Here is a 24,787-nt window from a genome sequence, read left to right on the forward strand (position 1 = left end):
TTTAAGCAAACGAATTCGTAAAATATAACAAATAAATGACAGCATATGACAAGCAGAAATGTAATACTGTTACATATCAGATGACGTCACTACTCGTAAATAAGCTAACTGAAAACTCACTACCGGCCGGTGTGGCCGAGCGGTTCTAGGCGCTTCAGTTTGGAACCTCACGACCGCTACGGTCGCAGGTACGAATCCTGCCTCGGGCATGGATGTGTGTTATGTCCTTAGGTTCGTTACGTTTAAGTAGTTCTAGGTTCTAGGGGACTGATGACCTCAGATGTTAAGTCCCATAGTGCTCAGAGCCATTTGAACCAACTGAATACTCACTTCCTTTTGCCGTCGCAACATACAGCTATCGGGCTATTCAGAATGTTGCGATTATGTTAGAGACAAGTCCACTGCGGTTGTAATTACGCAGGCGAGAATATATGTCACCGGAAGCAGAGGCAATCACCAGCACCTAAACGCGTGGCCTCGGCTGCGGCTTCACATGTGGCAATTTGACTGAAATCGACAGCATTCCTCAGTGACGTAAGGTGCCATCTGCGCTCGCTCTCTCTCTCTGTCTCTCTCTCTCTCTCTCTCAACCACGGAGCGATCCATTTCTCTCCGTGACGGTTGCCAACCCTCGTCTTCACTGCGACGGGGCCTAACTCTTACAAGGGAACCTCCCCATCGCACCCCCCTCAGGTTTAGTTATAAATTGACACAGTGGATAGGCCTTTGCTTATTTTTTTCATAGTTCCACACAACTTCTTCCTGTTTTCTCGATTGATCTGTGTTCAGTTTTTCAAGGCCTATCCCTGTGCAAACTTATAACTAAATCTGAGGGGGGTGCGATGGGGAGGTTCCCTGGTTAGCTTCCCCCCAGGCGCCGCCAGAACGCACATGTTCCCATTTACCATGCCTCCGTAAAGAAACTCTGTACTTACGTGAAGAGTCGATAACCAGAAAGCCACAATGGCTCAAACGTGATTAAGAAAAGTTATCATTTGACTTGGCTTCCACTCAGTATTATAGATTTACCATTCCTCTACTCATTCAGTAATATTAATTTCATGGCAGAGTTTCTTACAAAGAGTAATTTTTGTAAAGACTATTGTATCTCTCAAAGGAGAAGTTTTAGTTTCCGCAATAAAATATTTTAAAAAATTAAATTTTTTCAATCATTTAGCAAGTTCAGGTTTCACCGTCTCCTCACGAAATTTTTTTTTAAAATTATTATGCATGTTTCCGCATTGAATACTGAGGAATACAGTGGCTAATGTCAAAACATTATCAACATAAGAACAGCTGCGTGTCCTTGTATTTCATTGTGCAATGTTTTCTCTCTTTTCACCTAGCTTGCCGCTTAGCTGTATTTTTTATGTTCATCTCTTCAAGCAGTATCTAGTTTCTGTTGCCGCAGGCAAGCCGTATAAATTTATTAGGGTCAGTTTTACATCGCCAACAGCCTTCGCGCTTGGTAACACTGGTCCCCTTCAGATCACCGAAGTTAAGCACTGTCGGGCTTGGCTAGCACTTTGAAGGGTAGCAGTCCAGCTCTATCGAGAGCTGTTGGCAAGTGCGGCGCACTCAGCCCTTGTGAGGCCAATCGCGGGGCTATTTGTTTGAGAAATAGCGGCTCCGGTCACGAAAACTGACAAGCGATGTGCTGACGACATGCTCTTCTATATCCGCATCCAGCCACACCATCCTGAGGATGACATGGCGGCCGGTCGGTACCGATGGGCTTTCAGAAGCCAGGTCGGACGAAGTTTTACATTGAAACAACCTCTTTAATTATTTTTTTATTAAACACTGACCTACAGAATTTTCCCTGACAAAAACCTCTCAAACTTAACCTATCCATTTATTACCCACAATATACAAGTCCAACGCAATCTGACTGCTATACACTCACAACACAAAAGAAAGGTCCTGAATTGCAGGAATTCCTAACAATAATACAAATTCAAAAAAAAAAATGGTTCAAATGGCTCTGAGCACTATGGGACTCAACTGCTGTGGTCATAAGTCCCCTAGAACTTAGAACTACTTAAACCTAACTAACCTAAGGACAGCACACAACACCCAGCCATCACGAGGCAGAGAAAATCCCTGACCCCGCCGGGAATCGAACCCGGGAACCCGGGCGTGGGAAGCGAGAACGCTACCGCACGACCACGAGATGCGGGCAATATAAATTCAAAAAATATGAAAGTAAATAAATATGAAACTACTTCCAACTCTATTAATTGCCTAAACTCATTTCAATTACGGATCCCGATAGTGGAAACCCCATTCTTTTTCGTAAGTCACTTACCTCACAGAAGATCTTTATAACACGATCTACAGCAATTAGCCGGCCAGTGTGGTCGAGCGGTTCTAGGCGCTTCAGTCTGGAGCCGCGCGACCGCTACGGTCGCAGGTTCGAATCCTGCCTCGGTCATGGATGTGTGTGATGTCCTTAGGTTAGTTAGGTTTAAGTAGTTCTAAGTTCTAGGGGACTGATGACCATAGATGTTAAGTCCCATAGTGCTCAGAGCCATTTGAACCATTTTTTGAACCATTACAGCAATTACAGCAAGTAGCAACAACAGGCAGCCAAATAAATAGATTCTAACTATTACAGACTCTAATTACTATGAGGCATATGTTTAACAGAAAGAAAGATTTTGTTGAAGAGCAAACGATGTATTTAAAAAATTTTACCTTATTCATGTGACATCCAGTTCCAAAAATTATATACAATAGTAGTTGTCAATAATTCCAGTACCCAAACATTATCAACAACATCCTACATTTCATTGGGTATTTTTTAATAAACACATCATTTCATCTCACTTTACAATCCATGTTCTACCAACACAGAGTCTCCACTAAGAATATCATGTCCATATGCTTCTCTATCCACTCGCTAACTGCTAGTCCGTCCAACCACAGAATCTCTATCCGAGGTCGCAGAGCGCTGACAGCGATTTTAACACAGTCTACAGCGCTTCCAATATACAAACAGGTTACTTACAACATCAGTTATGAAACAATAAAATCATTCGTAGTTATGTGCTACATTTCAAAATTTGTGTCGGGGTCAGATGAGGTAAAATTCATTTCAGATCTCATTTACTATGCAGACAGTTTCATTCTCACAGTGCAGTGTTACATTTGCCTGTGTATCATGCACAGTTTGGAAATTTGATTAGGCAGTTCGCACTAGCAAATTCACAGGAAATTTTAATAGAAACATTTTGGATATTTATTCTTTCAAAATTTGATTGGTAATTTTATGTAGCATCTTTTATTGTGTTAGTTCTGTCTGTTGAATTTGCTAGTCACATATTGCGTCGTCGCACATTGTAACACTGATCACTGCACTGCGTAATAGAAACTTACACAGGATTGTTTCTTTAATTTACAGTTTTAGTTTTCTAATTACTTTAGTAGAAGCTAACTGCAGTAATGGTATACAGTTATACAGTTTCAGATAGTTTGGCGAATTATTTTATCAAGTAGTGTATTCATAATTATCACACCACTTGCATTGTTCAAGACAATAACACAGTAACACAGAGTTAAAGATAGGAAACCTGTACAGGTTTAGTTACGACATAGAATTTTTTTTTTTAATTCGGTAAAGCTACAATGGTAGATTCGATCCGTCAAGTACAGAATCGATATCTACACCCTTACACCCTACCACAAATACATCTTGTGTACTTGCAGTGTGATGATGGATACTAAACGACTAAACTACGGCTAATATCCATGCGTCGAAGTACGCACAACAACAAGAAAGTGCCCCTTAGTGCAGCAGTCATGTGTTTTCTAGGCACGCTCTGAAAACCCGCGCGAAACCGGCAGTGCCTCCGTGCGCACGCGATAGCCGGGAGTCAATAGCGCGTGCTTCCTTCCACTAGCCAATTAACACGTTACATTTTTGGACCATTCCTCACAGAAACACAGGCGTGGAGGCAGGGGGGAGGAAGTTCGTTACGCGTGCTGGCCTTGCAGACGTCTCCCAGGCCCTGCCGCCGCCAGGGTTGGCTGCTGCTGTGTGACTCCCATAAAAGATACACGCGTCTGCCGCCGCGTCCCACAACACAGACGCAGATCCTCACAGTGAGACACACGCGACACCGCTTGCTGTATGTAGCTTACAAAAATACCGGCAACTCTTTTAAAAAACCATCAAAACACAGTTACGTTTGAATCATGCACCATAGTGTTCAGCATGTCTCGGTACTGACTGTTGTGTTGCTGCTGAAGTCTGCTAACAACTCACCGATTACCGCCTTCAGCGCGTCTGAAGTTGACGCAGCGGAAAACGAGGTCGTTGATGTGCCGTGTCTCTTTGGTAGACTGAACTGTGACGAAAGCTTCAGGAACAGCGATGGACTGATGGGCCATAGTCTTCAGGAAAACAGTTCGCCGATGTTCAGCGATAGAACAACAATGTCAACGACCGAGAGAGGTGCCAGCAACGACGATGCCGAAGAAACATCCGTAGCTCAAGACGCAAGAGGTTTGTCATACACTTGTTTCATTAAAAATTCGCCTTTAGAATCTGCAGAAATCCTTACGTCTTAGCAAAATGTATTGAAACCACTTTACGGGCAACAGAGAAAGGATCAATTTTTATACACATGTCCTCGTTGGACGCATAATTATTTACAGGGACGTCTTAAGCCTATTGGTCTCTTGAAATTATAAAAAAAAATAACATTTCTAACCACATTAAAAGCTCTTTCAGTAGCGTAGTTATTCTGATTAGACTACCTGTATGTTCGCGGAGAAATGAATGGCTCTAGATCTACATCTGCATACATAATCCGCAAGCCACCGTGCGGTACATGGCGGAGGGTGCCCTGCACCATTACTCGTCATTTCCTTTCCTGTTACACTCGCAAATAGAGCCATGGCAAAACTATTGTGTATGTGCCTCGATACAAACTGTAGTTTCTCATATCTCACCTTCGTGGTCCGAAATGAATGTTGGCGGTAGTAGAATCGTTCTGCAGTCATCTTCAAAAGCCGGTTCTAGAAATTTTTTCGCTAGTGTTCCTAAAAAAATAAAAAGAACGTCAGCTTATATCAACGAATTCCCATCTGGTTTCCCGAAGCAGCTCTGTAATACCTGGTTGTTGTTCGAACCCACCGGTAAAAAATCTACAACCCGCACCTAAATTGCTTCAATGTCTTCCTTTAATCAGTCCTGGTTTAGATTCCAAACACTCGATCAGTACTCAAGAATGGGTCTTACTAGTGTCTTATATGGTGTCTCCTTTACAGATGAACCACAAGTTCCTAAAATTCTCACAGTAAACCGAAGCTGATCATTCACCTTCCCCGCTACAGCCATAATATGTCCGTTACATTTCATATCGCTTCGCAAAGTTACGTCTAAATATTTAACCGACGATTCCTTGTCAAGCAGCATACTACTAATGCTGTATTCGAACATTACGGTTTGTTTTTCCTACTGGTCTGCATTAACGTACATTTTTCTGCATTTAGAGCTAGCTGCCACTCACCGCACCATTTAGAGTAGTTCTCGTGAATTCTAAAGGATAAGCTACAACAAGCGTTAAGTTTTTCATGGGCTGTAATCTAACTTCTTGCCACCTGGTCCACCTTACAATAGCTCTGACAACGATAACATTACTCCTGCCAAAAAGTAGTCAAAGAAGGCTCATGGTTTATATTGTAGATATGTCGTATAAATATCGATTTTTTTTGGTAAAAATTCACAATCAGTTTGCGTTTTCCCCAAGAAAAAATATTTCCCCTAATGGTTAGTATCTGCAACAGAAATTATCTACTAATTATATGCATTAAGACGGAAAATTTCTAGCGAAGTTCCATACATTCTCCATGAACGAGTTCACTTTTTATTAAATTTGGTTTCTAAGAGTAAGCATCAAAGCCTCTCTTGAGGTACTTAGCGTAAAATCTTTCACAGAATTCAGTTTTTCTATCTCTGTGAATTAACAAGGTGATGGTACATTGGTATCATTCATGCTTCCATCACCCTCAAAGGTCTCTTTGAAACCCATAAACTAAACCATAACGTTGTTATGGGCTCCATTTTGAGATCGAGGTCACATTTCAGAAATTGAGGTTTCCCTTCATAGTAAGTTAAACGGATTCTGTCATCTTAATGGATAATTTCGTTTGTTCATAGTTTCTTGTTAGTGAAATACGTAAACGGCGATTCTTTTTCATAACATATGCATTAAACTAATACGGTGTTTGGAAGAGAATACGTCATGTACCACCATTATTTCCACATTTTCTGTCGTATTTCCCAATTGTGTTTGGGAAGAAAGTTTGCTGGTAAGACTTTATTTCGGCTCTAATTTCTTTGATTACAGCATCAAGGCCATTTCCCGAGGTAGACACGGGAAGGAGTAATATACTGCTTCACTATTCTCCGAATGTACGTTCTCAGAATTATAAAGGAAAATGACATATTTTTTACGACAAATATTTCCGTAACTTGTAAATATACTATAGGACCATCGTAAAATTATTTTAAATGCAATGCCTAACTTAAATTCAATACCAATCCATACCTACAGTATAATCAAAATTGTTGGAGAGGATTGTTGAGGCTTTCGTAGCCACTTGTAAACAAATGCCTGTTGGCTTCTGTCTCAAGAGCTTCGGTCGACGATTGTTTCGCGAATTTCCTGACTTTCGCCAGCACATGTGGTTGCCACTGTCAAAGGTTGACCCCTCTCCCTCTCTCCAACCGCTGGTGAAGACAGCGAATACGTTGTGTTTAAGAAAACTTACTATCGTATAGAAAGACAAAGGGCTACCTACGTAATTTCAAGGAAGATGCAAGACAATATTGTGCACGCTATTCTGAGACATTTGATTGTTCCACGTTGAATGATTGTTGTTGGTTTTTATTGTACTACAGCACGTTTTTGTTGAACGCTGAGGGTGTGACGTTATAGCTGTTTCACTTGAGTTTCTCTGTTTCTTGTAGGACAGCGTTACGAAAGAGAGCTATTTCAATAATGAAGCATCAAAAAATTGAAATAATTTCGAAAAATCAACTTAGACAAAGGTTGTGTGTGGCGTTACAGCAGTAGCGCTGCAGAAATTCATCACACAGTCCACTTCTGTCCTCTATACGTAACAGACAAGCGTTATGCATCTCATGCACCTCCTGGAAAGCGTCCTATTCGCCAATTATGATTTCCGTTATCCAGTTTGTAATTCTTTTACTGTCGTCTTAAAATTAACCTCACTAATTTCCTTTATCCAGACATCATACTCGTATACTGAGTGGCCAAAAGCCAAGGATAGAAACTGGGACACAAGATGGTCGTCGGGTGCAGAGGTCTAAGCCTGCAGAAATATCGATGGGTCACTGAAGCTACACGCTCAGATCGGTGATGATCTGCTTTCTTCCCTCAGATACATGGAGCGATTTAAAGTTGTGGAAACCGTCTCGGCGACATCTAAGTTCAACCATACATAATACTGACCTCAGAAATCCGATTATGCCGAGCTCTATGGATAAAGCACTAACTATCATTTCACGCTGAAAGTCGCATATCTCGCGACGTGCTGCTATTTCAATGAACATATTCCTCAGATATCGCATCTATATTCGCACCGTACACCGGAACAAACCGACGCAATACACGGCACGTCTTCAAATGTGACAAAACTTTTCGTGACTTGGACCACTCAGTTGAAAACTGGAGAGATTTTTCTCCGTCATGTTAAATAAACTTATAGATCCGATAATATCATAACATTTTTTGGTTGGCAATAATGTTCACGTAGTCCAAAACAAGTCACATGGGAGTCCACGTGAATGTCCACCAAAGTATAATTCTAATTCCAGCAGCTCTGCTCCGTTTATATAGCTCTGTTTTTGGGCATCAGTAAATACAGTTAGGTGGCAAAGGTCACGGGAGACCTCCTAATGTCGTATCGGACCTCCTTTCGCCTGGCGTACTGAAGCAACTCGTCGTGACGTGGGCTTAACAAGTCGTTGGAAGTACCTGCAGTAATAATTACCTAAGCTGCCGCTGTAGCCGTCCGTAACTGCGAAAGTGTAGCCGGTGCAAGATTCTGTGCATGAATTGACCTCTCGAGTATGTCCCAGATAGATTTGGCTGGATTCATGTCGGAGGACTTTGATGGCCAAACCATTCGCTCGAATTGTCTAGAATGTTGTTCTAATCAATCATGAACAATTGTGGCCTGGTGACTTGACGCATTCCCATTCATAAATTATTCCATTGTTGTTTAAGAACATGACGACTATGAATTGCTGCAAATGATCTCCAAGTAGCCTAGCACGTAAAGGGCCCATTCCGTTCCATGTAAACGCAGTCCACACCAGTATGAAGCCACCACCAACTTGCACAGCGCCTTGTTGGAAACTTGGCTGCATGGCTTCGGGGGCGACTGCACCACACTCGAACTCTACCATCAATTCTATCTAAATGAAATCGGGACGCAGACCAGGCCACGGTTTTCCAGTCGTCTAGGGTCCAATTGATATGGTCACGAGCCCAGAAGAGGCGCCGTAGGCGATTTCGAACTATCAGCAAAGATACTCGCGTCGGTCGTCTGCTACCATAGCCTATTAACGGCAAATTTCACCCCACACTCCCAACGGATAGGCTTATAGTACGTCCTACATTGATTTCTGCGGTTGTTTCACGCAGTGTTGCTTGTCTGTTAGCACTGACAACTGTACGCAAACACCGCTACTCTCGGTCGTTAAGTCACCATGTCGTTGTCCGTGGTGAGAGGTTATGCCTGAAATTTGGTATTCTCGGCACACATTTGACACTGTGGGTCTCACAATATTGAATTCTGCAGCGATTTCGGAAATGGAATGTCCCTTGCGTCTAGTTCCAACTAACATTCCTCGTTCAAAGCCTGTTAATTCCCGTCGTGCGACCGTAATTACGTCGCATACTCTTCACACGAATCACCTGGGTTCAAATCACAGCTCCGCCAGTGCACTGCCCTTTTATAGACTGTGTACGCGACACTACCGCCATCTGTGTCTGTGCATGTCGCTAACCCATGACTTCTGTCACTTCGTGTATAGTCTCTGCATTGTTACACCAAATATAACGTGGCAAATTTATCACTCACTTCTTAACTACCGTGCAAACGTCATTGGCACAAACGAGGTAAACCAGTCGTGAGCATAAGAAATATGAGCACTGCCTCTTCTCACTAGTAACACCATAGTTATCATTCAATAACTTTATATTGTCCAAACATTTTGACAGTTGATGCTTATACTTTCCGTAATCTATTCTGTACACACCAACGTTTATCTTTTGCCGAAACAAGGATACTTTTAGTTAAGACAGCGTCCTGGCATTTAGCGTCATCAATCCTGACGCCTCATCTTCTTTCTGTCAGATTTAGTTCGTAATCTCAGAAGACTGAATAGTGAGTACCGACGTATATACACTGCTGGCCACCGTAAATGCAACACCAAGAAAGACAAGAGGTAGCACAACAAGATTTGTTTTGTAGATAACATGTTGACCAAGTATCAAATGATTACGTTTACAGACGTCTGTGACATGTGGTTCCTGCCAGAATCAGTAGCCAGAGTAGCCGCCATTGTTGGAGATCACCGCTGCCACACGTCTCGGCATTGAGTCAAAGAGACGTTGGATGTGTTCCTGGGGTACAGCAGCCCAAGCAGCTTCCACACGTTGCCAAAGATCATCTGGTGTGGCAGCTGGGGATGTAATCTGGGTCACTCGTTGAGCAACCGTGGACCACATGTTTTCTATCGGCGAAAGATCCGGAGAGCGAGCCGGCCAGGGAAGCAATTCAATCTGGTTATTGACGAAGAACCTTTGGACAATGCGTGCCACGTGTGGTCGCGCATTATCCTGTTGAAATATGGCTGTGGCCGAGCCCTGAAGGTAAGGAAGGACAACTGGCTCCAGCACCTCGGGGATGTAGCGCCGGCTATTTAAAGTACCGGCAATGCGTACTAGAGGCGTGCGAGAATAATATCCAATACCGCCCCATACCATAATACCCGGTGCAAGACCAGTGTGGCGGTGCATAATGCAGCTGTCCAGCATCCTCTCTCCACGGTGTCTCCACACTCGAATCCGACCATCGTGGTGCTGCAGACAGAAGCGTGCCTCGTCAGTAAAGACAACGTCATTCCATTCTGCCGTCCACATCCGTCTGTCATCACACCATTGGCGACGGAGACGTCTGTGGTTCTGCGTCAATGGTAGACGAAGCAATGGACGTCTTGCGGACAGACCACTCTGCTGTAAACGGCGTCGAATGGTACGCGCAGACACTGGATGATGCGTTACAGACGCAATGTGCTGTGCTATGGTTCGGGATGTCACTGAGTGATCCGTCACTGCCATGCGCACAATTTGCCTATCAGCAAGTGCAGTGGTGCACCGAGGTGAATGCGATCGACCACGTCGGTCCGTCGTACCCTACTGCATCCAACGGTCACATATCCGCATTACAGTTGTTTGGTTTCGTCCAACACGACTAGCGATTTCTCTGTATGATAATCCACAATCTCGGTAAGCCACTATCCTTCCTCTGTCGAACTCGGATACTTGATCAAAAGATGTTCGCTGCTGTCTACGAGGCATAACTGATCGTCTTGTGAAACAACCAAAAGGTAAACACACGTGCCGAACGTACACTCGTCGAAATCGCCAAGCCTTAAATGGCGCTATGAGGTGGCGCCACAGGCGCGCGTGATGTGCGTCTGCGCTGAAATTCTAATCAGTTGCATATCTCATCGCTGCAAACCCATGGTGTAAATTTCACTTGATTCGGATGCTTCCTTCAGGGTGTTGCATTTACGGTGGCCAGCAGTGTATGTAGAAACGAACAGTTTAATCACTTAAAATATGTACCTAATATATTTTCTAAATTGTTATCTTGATAGTAATTTCCATAGCAAAACACTGTAATTGTAAGCTTGACCGCCATTCGTATTTACACGTGGAGACTGCGAAAGACATAGTTATTAAGGACAGCACGAGTAGGGCTAATGATCTAGGAAGAAATGCTTGTTATGTTAGACGTCTGAATGTTCGCTAAAAATGTAAGGTCTGGAGTGAAAGGTGACCAAAAGTGGAACACTTTAAGACCATGAATTTGCTCTAATACTTCAAAGTTGAACTACAGCAGCCTAGAAAGATGTAACAAGTGTTGGTAATCTTAATATCAGAATGCTAAGTAACAGATGGAGGTACTATGAGTGGCATCACGATGGAGTTATTCTCCTAGGGCAAGAAAGAAAGCCAACATGCTGCGGATTTCCATACGAGCGCACACGCTGATCAAAGAATAGATAACACTTTTTTTTTAATTGAAGTATTTATCAGATGTGTGAATGACGATAAGCATTTGATGTAACTGTAAAGCTCAAGAGAGGAATGGTATAGAAGACTTAGATATGGCTTCAAGGAAAGAAATGAAGTGGGTAGAAAAGCATCTAGAGTTCTACAGTCTTTCTCCTGGTCGCAGGGAACATTCTTTCCCTATAATAAGAGACAAGAAAAGACAAAGACATAGAGATGCATGCATATGATAACATAGATCCAGATCGTAGCGTAGCAGTGATTACTAGCATGCTGAACACTTAAAATAAACGGGTAAGTAAGATACTGAAAATTTATAAGAAAATTAAACAAGTCGAAATTCTTGGAGTTTGTATCGAAGACCATAAAAAACAAGAACGTGTCAAGAGTAAACGATGGAATTGAATTGTACTGAAGAAGAAATAATGAAGACGGACAACTGGTCCTGAGCACTCTGGCATAAAGCCAAAACTAGTTGACATGGGTAACGTAGGAAAGACACTAACTTAACGATGAAACAATAAAAACGTAAGACATGAGAGCAGAAGGTGGCGGAACATGTTTCTTAGAGATGCTGCCAAAAGGTTATGTAAAGAGGATTAATCACAATGGATGACAAAGAAATATAAAAGCTTTTCGAAACATATGATCATAGAAAAAATCAGTGAGAGGTAGGCAAGGGCTGCAATTGCTATACTTCTGTTCAGTGTAGAAGAAGAGATGTTATGTAGCTGGACTACATAAAAGTTATCTACAATGGCAGGACCTTTGCCATCCAGGGGCAAGAGCTCTACCGACATAATTACCCAAGTACGATTGACTACTAGTCCTCATAGTCCCGCTTCCTCCATAACCTTGCAGGACTAGCACTCCTGGAAGAAACGATATTGCGGAGATATGGCTTAGCCACAGCCTGGAGTATATTTCAAGAACGAATTTTTCACTTTGCATCGAAGTTTTTTGCTGATATAAAACTTACTGACATATTAAAACTGTGTGCCAGACTGGGTGTGTAGCCGAAGACTCTTGCCTTTAGTGGGCAATTGCTCCTCCTACTTGGATAGTTCAGTCGGTGGAGCACATACCGACAAAAATCGAAGATCTTGGGCTCGAGTTTCAGTGCGACACATAATTTTAATCAGCTAGTATGTTTCATATCGGCGCACATGCCTCTGCAGAGTGAAATATTCGTTTTTGGAACTATTTTATCTGAAATGAAAAGTCAATGAAGCCTGAGACTTCTTTCGGGTTTCCAGATAAGCATTATCTTTACGATCCAGTAACAATACTTGTAATAATGGGAACAAGGTATGTGGATAAATGGAGAACCAACAAAATCTAAGAGGGAGTAAAAAAAGTGAATGATCAAGAAAAACAAGTTTGTGAGGGTGGAAGGTAGGGTTGCAAATTATTCTCACTGCTGGACAAACTGGACGTCGAAGGAACGGTAATGAAAGTGTGAGTGGTTCAAAATGGCTCTAAGCACTATGGGACTTAACATCTCAGGTCATCAGTCCCCTAGACGTAGAACTATTTAAACCTAACCAACCTAAGGACATCACAAACATCTATGCCTGAGGAAGGATTCGAACCTGCGACCGAAGCAGCGCGGTTCCGCATTGAAGCGCCTAGAACCGCTCGGTCACAGTGGCTGGCCAAAGTGTGAGTGAACAGATACCAAATCTATACTTTGTAGGCAACACTCTGCTGTGTGCGAGCATGGTGGCGGGTGTCTTCAGTGTAAGGTAGAGGGTGACATTGTTCTCGAGAGACTTACTGAGATTAATCCCTGTATCACGGTGAATTTCAGTTTACCACTGTAATCACTTATTCTGAGAGGTCAGCAACATGTTTCTCCTTATTTTGTCATAAGATTGGTTCTTCGTATCGTCTTTCCATGCACGACTTTTATCGCACGCCCTTTCAGCTGCCATCAATATATTATGGTACTCTTGTTGCAAGCAGGGCATCCAGTCGTCTACGAGAGAACAATCTATCACCCAACAAAGTAGCTATTGTTTCAGGCGCTTAATGTTATACATTCCCAGAGATACCGTCAACAGTACTATGAGCTTTAGTGTCTTTTTGATTAATTAAATCTCTGAACACAAGCAATTTTAATTCATTTGCACTATTTCTCGCGATTGTTTGACGTTTTTATCGATGTGCATAAAGTCCTTCATTAGTTATTTTCAGCTTCCTCTTTATACTTTTCTGTGATAATTCTGAGGCCACTGTAGAGACCAAAAAATTCTATCGATCCAGTTACCGTGTTTTATGCTTTTCGTAAGGTTCCCTCAGGTTTGTCACAAATTAGCCATACATTAACACGTACACCATAGAACGAATGTTTCTGTCAGTGATCTATGTTTGTTGGTAAACACAGGCGGTGAATGCATCCTATCTCTATCATGATACTAACAATACAGAAATAGCTTTTCGTACAACTCGTTTGAGATTCTACATTTTTGGTAGCATTTATACCAGTATAAACAGATAGGATGTCAGTACCGGCATAGCAACGGATACGAAACTGTACAACCTGCTTTCGGTTACATCATCTACTACACATTCATAAATGTAATTATTTGAGATTTGCAAATTTCTGCTGCACCAAAGGAACAAATGTTATTGTGTAGTGAACTCTGTTCTGTGGTCTCATATCGGACATATAGAATTTTCCAAGAAAAGCGATAACGTGGTTGAATTATATGTGCGTTTGGGACAGAACTTCGTTTCGAACAACTTTCATGAAAAGGAAAAAAATCAAAATCCAAAAAAAAAAAAAAAAAAAAAAAAAATCAGAATCCCAAACTGCACGATCCAGTTAAAAAAAAAGTTCAGCGTCCTGTGAAGTCTCATCCTAAACATTCCAGCAACGAAAAAAGAAAAGTTTTCACCCAACACCAATGAAATATAACTAATTTTTCATGTAACCGACGCTTTCTATCAGACACGTTATGTTACAGTCACACTTCCTCATGTCTTTAGCAGTCACAACCTGGCGTGTTGAGTGAAAACCCATGACGGTCGGCGCTGGTACATTGAAAAATGCCTCAGTTATGACTGTTGTTATCAGTTTGTCGTAACTTATACCCTTCCTTAGTACATGTGCAATCGTTTTTCTTGTGCAATCGTGTTTCGTTACAAGCAATGCTTTCTTGTAGCTTCCACCAACAGTCGACGTCGTAGCTACAAATTACTGGTAGATGCTTCATCGAAGTATTTCAGTTTCAGCGACGTCTTTGACGTAAAAAGAAATTTAAGAATGTACGTGAAAAGTTCCTGCTGAGTACTGCAACTGTCGTAAAATTTATTGTCTTATTAAGTGAAGGAGTGGGGGAGCTGTTACACCACGGAATCAAAATAACACATGATGGACGATTCAGAAAACTTAAGTCCGCAGTTCGTGGTGTAGTGGATAGCGTTGCTGCCTCTGGTTCACGGGGTCCCGGGTTCAATTCCCGACCGGGTTGGGGATTTTCTCTGCCCTGAGACTGGCTGTTCGTGCTGTCCTCATCATTTCATCATCATCATTCGTGACAGTGGCAAAAATGGACTGTGAATAAATTGGAACTGACAGCACAGTTGAGCGTCCCACAAACCAAACATCATCATCATCAGAGAACATAAGCAACAGACTACCACTGACATAGAGAAATTTGCTGGTATTATAAACGGAAATCAATTTAAAAAGATGTTTCTGAGAATGTGCATCTAATTCAGAGCATTGAAGTGGATCATGGACTGTACAAAACCCAGAAAAGTATCGAATCGTTTGAGATATGGTGTTACTGAAATATGTTGAAATTTAGGTAGATCCATAATATAAGAAATATTTGGTTTCTAAGTAGGTTCGGCGAGTAAACGAATATATGGAAAACACTAAGAAGAGACCAGATGAACGAACTTGTGTTAAGACATGATAGCAAATGTTTGAAGTTATTACAACAGACTGCAAAAAGTCCATGGGGAAACAGAGACTGGAATATATACAACACGTAACCTGGAACAAATTGTGTAAATCAAGGCACATTAAATAATAGGGTCACTGCAGGTGGTGAGACACTGACTCATATTCGGAAGGATGGAATTGTTCTGTATGGTCGTCTTGATTTGGGTTTCCGAATCACTAAGAAGGCAAGTATCGTGTTGGTTCGTCAATCAAAGCCACGGCCGACCACCTGTCCTTGTTCTATGCTCATAAAACACTTTATGTAGTCTGTGTGTTGTACATCCTGACCTATTCATCTGCGATGAGTTACCTTGACAAATCCTATATGATTGTCAGTCGCTCCTTGGATGAGTAAAGGCAAATAAGAAATTATTATTTACTTCTTATGACTGTGCAGCACACTGTGATGGGTATTATAGAATGAATAAATTATTGCAGTGCATGTTAGAGGCTGTTCTGGGATGAAATGACTGACATAGCAGAGTGCTTACTTAAGTTTTGCGTTTGTTGTAACGTAGTATAGACAACTCTAATTTTGATTTATATAAATACATCAGTAACAAGTTATAGTGCATTCATCGACAAAGAATTGTATCTCTCAGCAGTTAGACAATCTAGCGTAGTCACTATATAAAATATATAATTTTAGTTGTGTAGACTCAAACATATTGTATTACCCATGATTGTTGGTGAACACGTGGCTGATTTCGTAAATGTCACTGAAGGAATAACTGCAATCCGACATACTTTTGAATGCATGATTTGTTTCTCACTGCACACGATAACAAACCAAGATTTACGGCAAATTCCCGGTTCAACCAAAGTTTGCGAGCCCACCTTCTTATCAGTAATCTTTTTGTTTCTCTGTAATAATGTTGTCCTGCAAAAGTTAGCTATCTACAAATTTCACTTTATAATGATCAAAATTCAAAGAGTAGTATGTACCTAAGCAAAACGTAGTCTGGTTTTTATTTTTTTACATCATTTGGGACTAATGACACGTAGACATGATTACTTTCCAAACATAATTTACATAATGACAAACAGGACTTTATTGTTTATCTAACTGAGAATCATCATTACATTTCAGAAACACATTCAACATCTTCAGAAATAAATTATCTTTATGCAAAAATTCAATATAAGCAAACCTTAAGAAATGGCATACTTTCAAAATTATTATATTTGTTTTGCAACTGTATAAAATCAGGAATGCAGAAACACAAGTCACTTAGGGATGACATAAATGGGAAATGAAGGAAAGCTAATGCGAAATGGCTACATGAAAAATGTGCAGAAATCGAAAAGAAATGATTGTCAGAAGGACTGACTCACCATGTAGAAAAGTCAAAACAATCCTTGGTAAAATTATAAGCAAAGTGCTTAAGACTGCAATGGGAATTCTAATGTTAAATGCAGACAGAGCAGATAGGTTGGAAGAGTACATTGAGGGACTCTATGAAGGGAAGGACTTATCTGATGTGACAGGAAAAGAAACAGGAGTCGATAGAGAAGAGATATGGGATGCCCTTTTAGAACCAGAATTTAGAAGAGCTTTGGAAGACCTAAAATCAAATAAGACTGAAGGGATCGATAAAATTTCATTAGAATTTCTAAAATCATTAAGGGGAGGGGAAACAAACTACACTCCTGGAAATTGAAATAAGAACACCGTGAATTCATTGTCCCAGGAAGGGGAAACTTTATTGACACATTCCTGGGGTCAGATACATCACATGATCACCCTGACAGAACCACAGGCACATAGACACAGGCAACAGAGCATGCACACTGTCGGCACTAGTACAGTGTATATCCACCTTTCGCAGCAATGCAGGCTGCTATTCTCCCATGGAGACGATCGTAGAGATGCTGGATGTAGTCCTGTGGAACGGCTTGCCATGCCATTTCCACCTGGCGCCTCAGTTGGACCAGCGTTCGTGCTGGACGTGCAGTCCGCGTGAGACGACGCTTCATCCAGTCCCAAACATGCTCAATGGGGGACAGATCCGGAGATTTTGCTGGCCAGGGTAGTTGACTTACACCTTCTAGAGCACGTTGGGTGGCACGGGATACATGCGGACGTGTATTGTCCTGTTGGAACAGCAAGTTCCCTTGCCGGTCTAGGAATGGTAGAACGATGGGTTCGATGACGGTTTGGATGTACCGTGCACTATTCAGTGTCCCCTCGACGATCACCAGTGGTGTACGGCCAGTGTAGGAGATCGCTCCCCACACCATGATGCCGGGTGTTGGCCCTGTGTGCCTCGGTCGTATGCAGTCCTGATTGTGGCGCTCACCTGCACGGTGCCAAACACGCATACGACCATCATTGGCACCAAGGCAGAAGCGACTCCCATCGCTGAAGACGACACGTCTCCATTCATCCCTCCATTCACGCCTGTCGCGACACCACTGGAGGCGGGCTGCACGATGTTGGGGCGTGAGCGGAAGACGGCCGAACGGTGTGCGGGACCGTAGCCCAGCTTCATGGAGACGGTTGCGAATGGTCCTCGCCGATACCCCAGGAGCAACAGTGTCCCTAATTTGCTGGGAAGTGGCGGTGCGGTCCCCTACGTCACTGCGTAGGATCCTACGGTCTTGGCGTGCATCCGTGCGTTGCTGCGGTCCGGTCCCAGGTCGACGGGCACGTGCACCTTCCGCCGACCACTGGCGACAACATCGATGTACTGTGGAGACCTCACGCCCCACGTGTTGAGCAATTCGGCGGTACGTCCACCCGGCCTCCCGCATGCCCACAATACGCCCTCGCTCAAAGTCCGTCAACTGCACATACGGTTCACGTCCACGCTGTCGCGGCATGCTACCAGTGTTAAAGACTGCGATGGAGCTCCGTATGCCACGGCAAACTGGCTGACACTGACGGCGGCGGTGCTCAAATGCTGCGCAGCTAGCGCCATTCGACGGCCAACACCGCGGTTCCTGGTGTGTCCGCTGTGCCTTGCGTGTGATCATTGCTTGTACAGCCCTCTCGCAGTGTCCGGAGCACGTATGGTGGGACTGACACACCGGTGTCAATGTGTTCTTTTTTCCATTTCCAGGAGTGTACTATTAACTTTGGTGTGTAGAATCTTTAAGACTGGCGATATGCAATCAGATTTTGGAGAAACATCATCCACACAATTCCCAAGATTGTAAGAGCCTACAAGTGTGAGAAATGTCGCACAATCAGCTTAACAGTTCAAGCATCCAAGTTCCTGATAAGAACACTAAATAGGAAAATGGGAAATAAAATTGAGGATGTGTTATACGATGATCAGTGTGCTATTAGGAAAGCTAAGGCACCACAAAGGCATTTCTTACATTGTGGTTGATAATGAATGCAAGACTGAAGGAAAATCAAGACACATTCATAGGATTTGCAGACCTGGAAAAGCGTTCGACAATGTAAAATGGAGCAAGATGTTCGAAATACTAAGAAAAATGGGGATAAACTATAAGGAAAGACATGCAAAATGCAATATGTACAATAATACTAGGAAAAGATACATTGTTAGTCAGTGTAAAAATCAGACATTAATTTTCAGAGACACACAACTAAAAGACTGTTACACGTTTAGCTTTCGGCCAAAGTCTTCTTCCGAAAGAAAACATACACATATCCACACAAACAAGCACACTTCACAAACACATGACTGCTATTTCCAGCAGCCCCAATCAGAATGTTTTCTGGTTAGAGCTGCAAGAGACAGCGATCACGTGGTGTAAGCTGCGCTGACTTGTGTGAACGTGTGTATGTTTTCTTTTCGGATGAAGGCCTTGTCCAAGTGTATAAGAATCTTTTAGTCGTGCTTGTCTGCAGTTTAACATGTCATCATTATGGCGAGTAGTAATCTATCCTTTTCCGAACAGTGCTGATTTTTTAACCTGGATTTTCGGTTGTTTAAGGATACAGGATACTTATAAATGGTGGAAAAATCGAAATTTCGTTATGACTTTATTAAATTCTGTAGTCTTTCCTGATTACATCGATATATATACATTATAGGGTTTCAAATGAAAAATGACCTATACATACCAAATTTTAAAGTTATGGTCATGTATGCCGCCATGCCCCCTTTGTTTCTGTTACAGAAACCAGTATTATTTCGAAAAGAACTGTGAACTTTCTGTTTCCAGCGATTATCCGTACGATACATTGTATATTTTGGTAACAGTGCAGGTTTCTAGTGCCTGTAAGTGATTATTTTTGCTAGTATTTACCTTTGTTTCGCTGAAGCAGTTTGTTCATGTGTTACTGACTGTTTGTTGCCCAAGTGCTACATATATTTGTGGGAGCAGTTCTAGGCGCTTCAGTCCGGAACCGCGCTGCTGCTATGGTCGCAGGTTCGAATCCTACCTTGGGCATGGATATGTGTGATGTCCTTAGGCATAAGTAGTTCTAAGTCTGGGGACTGATGACCGGAGATGTTAAGTCAAAAACATAGTGCTTAGAGCCATTATATTTGTGGAAGTACATGTTCTTTAGTGTGCAATAATTACGACCTCTGCCATGCATAAAGAAATTCAATTAAAGAAAATTCCATGGTAATCAGTTCACAAACAAAGCAAGCCACTCTGTTGAAAGTAACCTATGTGTCAGCTATTCAGGGAAGAAACTCCCACGTGGGACACCGCCTGGTGATTCGAAATTTTGTGTTAACAATGACGCTGATTGTAGTGGATTTGTTGTTGTTGATGTGGGCATCTTATCTTTTTGATACAGCAAGTGGAGAAATGTAGACAATGTGATGGTATATCCTGTCTGAAAATAACAACAAAGTAGCAGGAAGAGTTTAGCGTCAAAATTAGTTGTTCTGTGTAGATCCTGCAATAAATCTACCTCGGAAATAATTTCGAACATTGTGCATAATTCATACGATGTGAATTTGAAGTTAGCGTATGCAGTGCGTGCAACAGGAAGAGGAAAAAAGGCTGCTCAAACGTTTTATGGTTTGATGGACTTTCCTCCTCCTCCAAGTTGGTTCAGCAAGTACACAAAAATACTTTTAGGTACCTTGACGGTTGTGTCTAAAGCGTCTGTGAAATATGCGATAGAAGAAACTGTAAGTATTAGTGGAACCAGGGAAACTGCTGTTGCACTTGATGGGACATGGTAACATCGGGGACATCGTTCCTTGAATGGTGTTATAAGTGCTACTTCTCTGGACAATGGAAAAGTTGTCGATGTTGAGTGCTTATCTAAGTACTGCCACAACTGCCATGGTAACACTGAAGGACATATTGAACATCAGTGTTCTAAGAATTATGATGCTTACAGTGGAAGTATGGAGTGTGATGGAGCTCTAGAAATATTTCAGAGGTCGTTGCCCGTTTAAAACATTAGATATACGAGGTACCTAGGCGATGAGGACTCTAAAGCTTGCAATAAAATTAATGAGTTCAATGTTTATGGTGATACTTTGGTAACAAATCTGGAGTGTTGTGGACATGTGAAAAAGAGGACGGGTGCTAGATAGAGAAGGCTATGAAGAGAAATGAAAGGAAAGTTGCTATGTGATGGAAAATCTCTGTCTCGCAGAGGCAGATTGACAGAAACTGAAATAGACCTTCTTCCCGGTTATTATGGACTGGCCAGTAGACGAACTGCACCTCTGAATGATGTTACAGCAATGAGAAAAGCTGTATGAGCCAACTACTTTCATAAGTTGTCCACAGATGACCACCCAGTTCACGGTCATTGCCCGAAAGGAGCAGATTCTTGGTGTGGCTACCAAAAAGCAAAAGATAGTGGTCAAATATCCTATCATAAGCATTCTCCTCCTGAGCCTGCTATGAATGAAGTAAAATCAATTTTTAGATACCTGGGTGACCCTATTTTGCTTAGTAAACGTCTTCGTGGGGGCACTCAGAATACAAATGAAAGTTTCAACCATTGTGTATCCGAAAGATTACCCAACAATTTTTTTGTAGGACTAAATGCATTAAAAGTTGGTGTACTACGTGCAGTGATACGCTTCAGTGATGGTGGGAAAATTGAAAGTCCTGAGAAATTTAGGCATAAAATGTGGCTCTAATATTGAAGATCAAAAGCTTGTGTGTGACAGACAACTGTTGCATGAAGCTGAAAGATTCATTCTTCAAGTTACGAAAGAAACAAGAAGTGCTTAAAGGAATACCATGAGGAAGCGTGAAGATTAAGACTATGTTTCAGGAATGTTCTGAGACACAGTTTAATTGGACTCACATCTTCATTCGCAATTTCCTGCAAGATGTATTTTTCAGAATTCAGGTACACATATTTCATAAAGTTTATAAAGCATTGCTCTTATTTTTTCTGTAGTTTTCAGTAGTCCATACTTATGTAGCAGACCTAAGCTTTATTGCACAATGAACTAAATTTTAGAAAAATAACGTTTTTATTAGGAAGAAAATTATAAATATTAAAATGTAAGATGTGATATTTTTTGTCCTGGTAATATATATAATAGGTGGAATTAAATAGGTCTAGTACATCAGCCATCCTGTCGAACTTATCTGGTAAAAATTTGCTCTCCTTCCAATGTTTAACATTGGATTAAATGGTACCTCAATTTGAGGAAGCACTTTGGAAAAAAATTGCATCGATGTCTTTGTAATTTCCTTCACTAGTTGTTGTTGTTGTTGTGGTCTTCAGTCTTGAGACTGGTTTGATGCAGCTCTCCATGCTACTCTATCCTGTGCAAGCTTCTTCATCTACCAGTATTTACTGCAACCTACATCCTTCCGAATCTGCTTAGTGTATTCATCTCTTGGTCTCCCTCTACGATTTCTACCCCCTACGCTGCCCTCCAATACTAAATTGGTGATCCCTTGATGCCTCAGAACATGTCCTACCAACTGATCCCTACTCTTTGTCAAGGTATGCCACAAACTGCTCTTCTCACCAATTCTATTCAATACCTCCTCATTAGTTATGTGATCTACCCATCTAATCTTCAGCATTCTTCTGTAGCACCACATTTCGAAAGCTTCTATTCTCTTCTTGTCCAAACTATTTATCGTCCATGTTTCACTTCTATACATGGCTACACTCCATACAAATATTTTCAGAATCGACTTCCTGACACTTAAATCTATACTCGATGTTAACAAATTTCTCTTCTTCAGAAACGCTTTCCTTGTCATTGCCCGTCTACATTTTACATCCACTCTACTTCGACCATCATCAGTTATTTCGCTCCCCAAATATCAAAACTCCTTTACTACTTTAAGTGTGTCATTTCCTAATCTAATTCCCTCAGCATCACTAGACTTCATTCGACTACATTCCACTATCCTCGTTTTGTTTTTGTTGATGTTCATCTTATATCCTCCTTTCAAGACACTGTAAATTCCGTTCAACTGCTCTTCCAAGTCCTTTGCTGTCTCTGACAGAATTCTAATATCATCGGCGAACCTCAAAGTTTTTATTTCTTCTCCATGGATTTTAATACCTACTCCGAATTTATCTTTTGTTTTCTTTACTGCTTGCTCAATATACAGAATGAACAACATCTGGGAGAGGCTATAACCCTGTCTCACTCCCTTCCCAACCACTGCTTCCCTTTCATGCCCCTTTTATAACTGCCATCTGGTTTTTGTACTAATTGTGAATAGCCTTTCGCTCCCTGTATTTTACCCCTGCCACCTTTAGAATTTGAAGGAGAGTATTCCAGTCAACATTGTCAAACGCTTTCGCCAAGTCTACAACTGCTAGACACGTAGGTTTGCCTTTCCTTAATCTTTCTTCTAAGATAAGTTGTAAGGTCAGTATTGCCTCACGTGTTCCAACATTTCTACGGAATCCAAACTGATCTTCCCCGAGGTCGGCTTCTACCAGCTTTTCCATTAGTCTATAAAGAATTCGCGTTAGTATTTTGCAGCTGTGACTTATTAAACTGATAGTTCGGTAATTTTCACATGTGTCAACACCTGCTGTCTTTGGGATTGGAATTATTATATTCTTCTTGAAGTCTGAGGGTATTTCGCCTATCTCATACATCTTGCTCACCAGATGGTAGAGCTTTGTCAGGACTGGCTCTCCCAAGGCCGTCAGTAGTTCTAATGGAATGTTGTCTAATCCCGAGGCTATCAAACTCTTCACGCAGTATCGTATCTCCCATTTCATCTTCATCTACATCCTCTTCCATTTCTATAACATTTTCCTCAAGTACATCGCCCTTGTGTAGACCCTCTATATACTCCTTCCACCTTTCTGCTTGCCCTTCTTTGCTTAGAACTGGGTTTCCATCTAAGCTCTTGATATTCATACAAGTGGTTCTGTTTTCGCCAAAGATCTCTTTAATTTCCTGTAGGCAGTATCTATCTTGCCCCTAGTGAGATAAGCCTCTACATCCTTCCATTTGTCCTCTAGCCATCCCTGCTTATCCATTTTGCACTTCCTATCGATCTCATTTTTGAGACGTTTGTATTCCTGTTTGCCTGTTTCATTTGCTGCATTTTTATATTTTCTCCTTTCATCAATGAAATTCAATATTTCTTCTGTTACCCAAGGATTTCTACTAGGCCTCGTCTTTTTACCTACTTGATTCTCTGCTGCCTTCACTACTTCATCCCTCAGAGCTACCCATTCTTCTTCCACTACATTTCTTTCCCCCATTCCTCTCAATTGCTCTCTTATGCTCTCCCAGAAACTCGGTAGAACCACTGGTTTAGTCAGTTTATCCAGGGCCCATCTCCTTAAATTCCCACCTTTTTGCAGTTTCTTTAGTTTTTATCTACATTTCATAACCAATAGATTGTGGTCAGAGTCCACTTCTGGCCCTGGAAATGTCTTACAATTTAAAACCTGGTTCCTAAATCTCTGTCTCACAATTATATAATCTATCTGATACCTTCTAGTATCTCCAGGATTCTTCCATGTATACCATTTATTTTATGCTTCTTGGACCAAGTGTTGGTCATGATTAACTTATGCTCTGTGCAAAATTCTACCAGACGGCTTCCTCTTTCATTTCTCTCCCCCAACCCATATTCATCTACTATGTTTCCTTCTCTCCCTTTTCCTACTCTCGAATTCCAGTCACCCATGACTATTAAATTTTCGTCTCCCTTCACTATCTGAATTATTTCTTTTATATCATACATTTCATCAATTTCTTCAGTCTCTGCGGAGCTATTTGGCATATAAACTTGTACTACTGTAATAGGCATGGGCTTCGTGTCTATCTTAGCCACAATAACGCGTTCACTATGTTGTTTATAATAGCTTACCCGCACTCCTATTTTTTATTCATTATTACACCTACTCGTGCATTACCTCTATTTGATTTTGTATTTATAACCCTGTATTCATCTGACCAAAAGTCTTGTTCCTCCTGCCACCGAACTTCACTAATTCTCACTATATCTAACTTTTACCTATCCATTTCCCTTTTTAAATTTTCTAACCTACCTGCCCGGTTAACGGATCTGACATTCCACGCTCCGATCCGTAGAACGCTAGTTTTCTTTCTCCTGATAACGACGACCTCTTGAGTAGTCCCCG

General features: G+C 41.7%; 1 protein-coding gene across 1 annotated transcript in view; it reads left to right on the forward strand.

The window, feature by feature from the left end:
• Positions 1-4,104: 4,104 nt before the first annotated feature.
• Positions 4,105-24,787, forward strand: part of LOC126253058 (uncharacterized) — a 30,202-nt gene continuing 9,519 nt past the window's right edge. The window contains exon 1 of the mRNA XM_049954145.1: positions 4,105-4,507. Within this exon, the coding sequence (XP_049810102.1) occupies positions 4,198-4,507 (310 nt within the window). The 5' untranslated portion in view covers positions 4,105-4,197. The remainder of the gene's footprint in view (positions 4,508-24,787) is intronic.

Source organism: Schistocerca nitens, chromosome 4, assembly GCF_023898315.1.
Source record: "Schistocerca nitens isolate TAMUIC-IGC-003100 chromosome 4, iqSchNite1.1, whole genome shotgun sequence".
NCBI lineage: Eukaryota > Metazoa > Arthropoda > Insecta > Orthoptera > Acrididae > Schistocerca > Schistocerca nitens.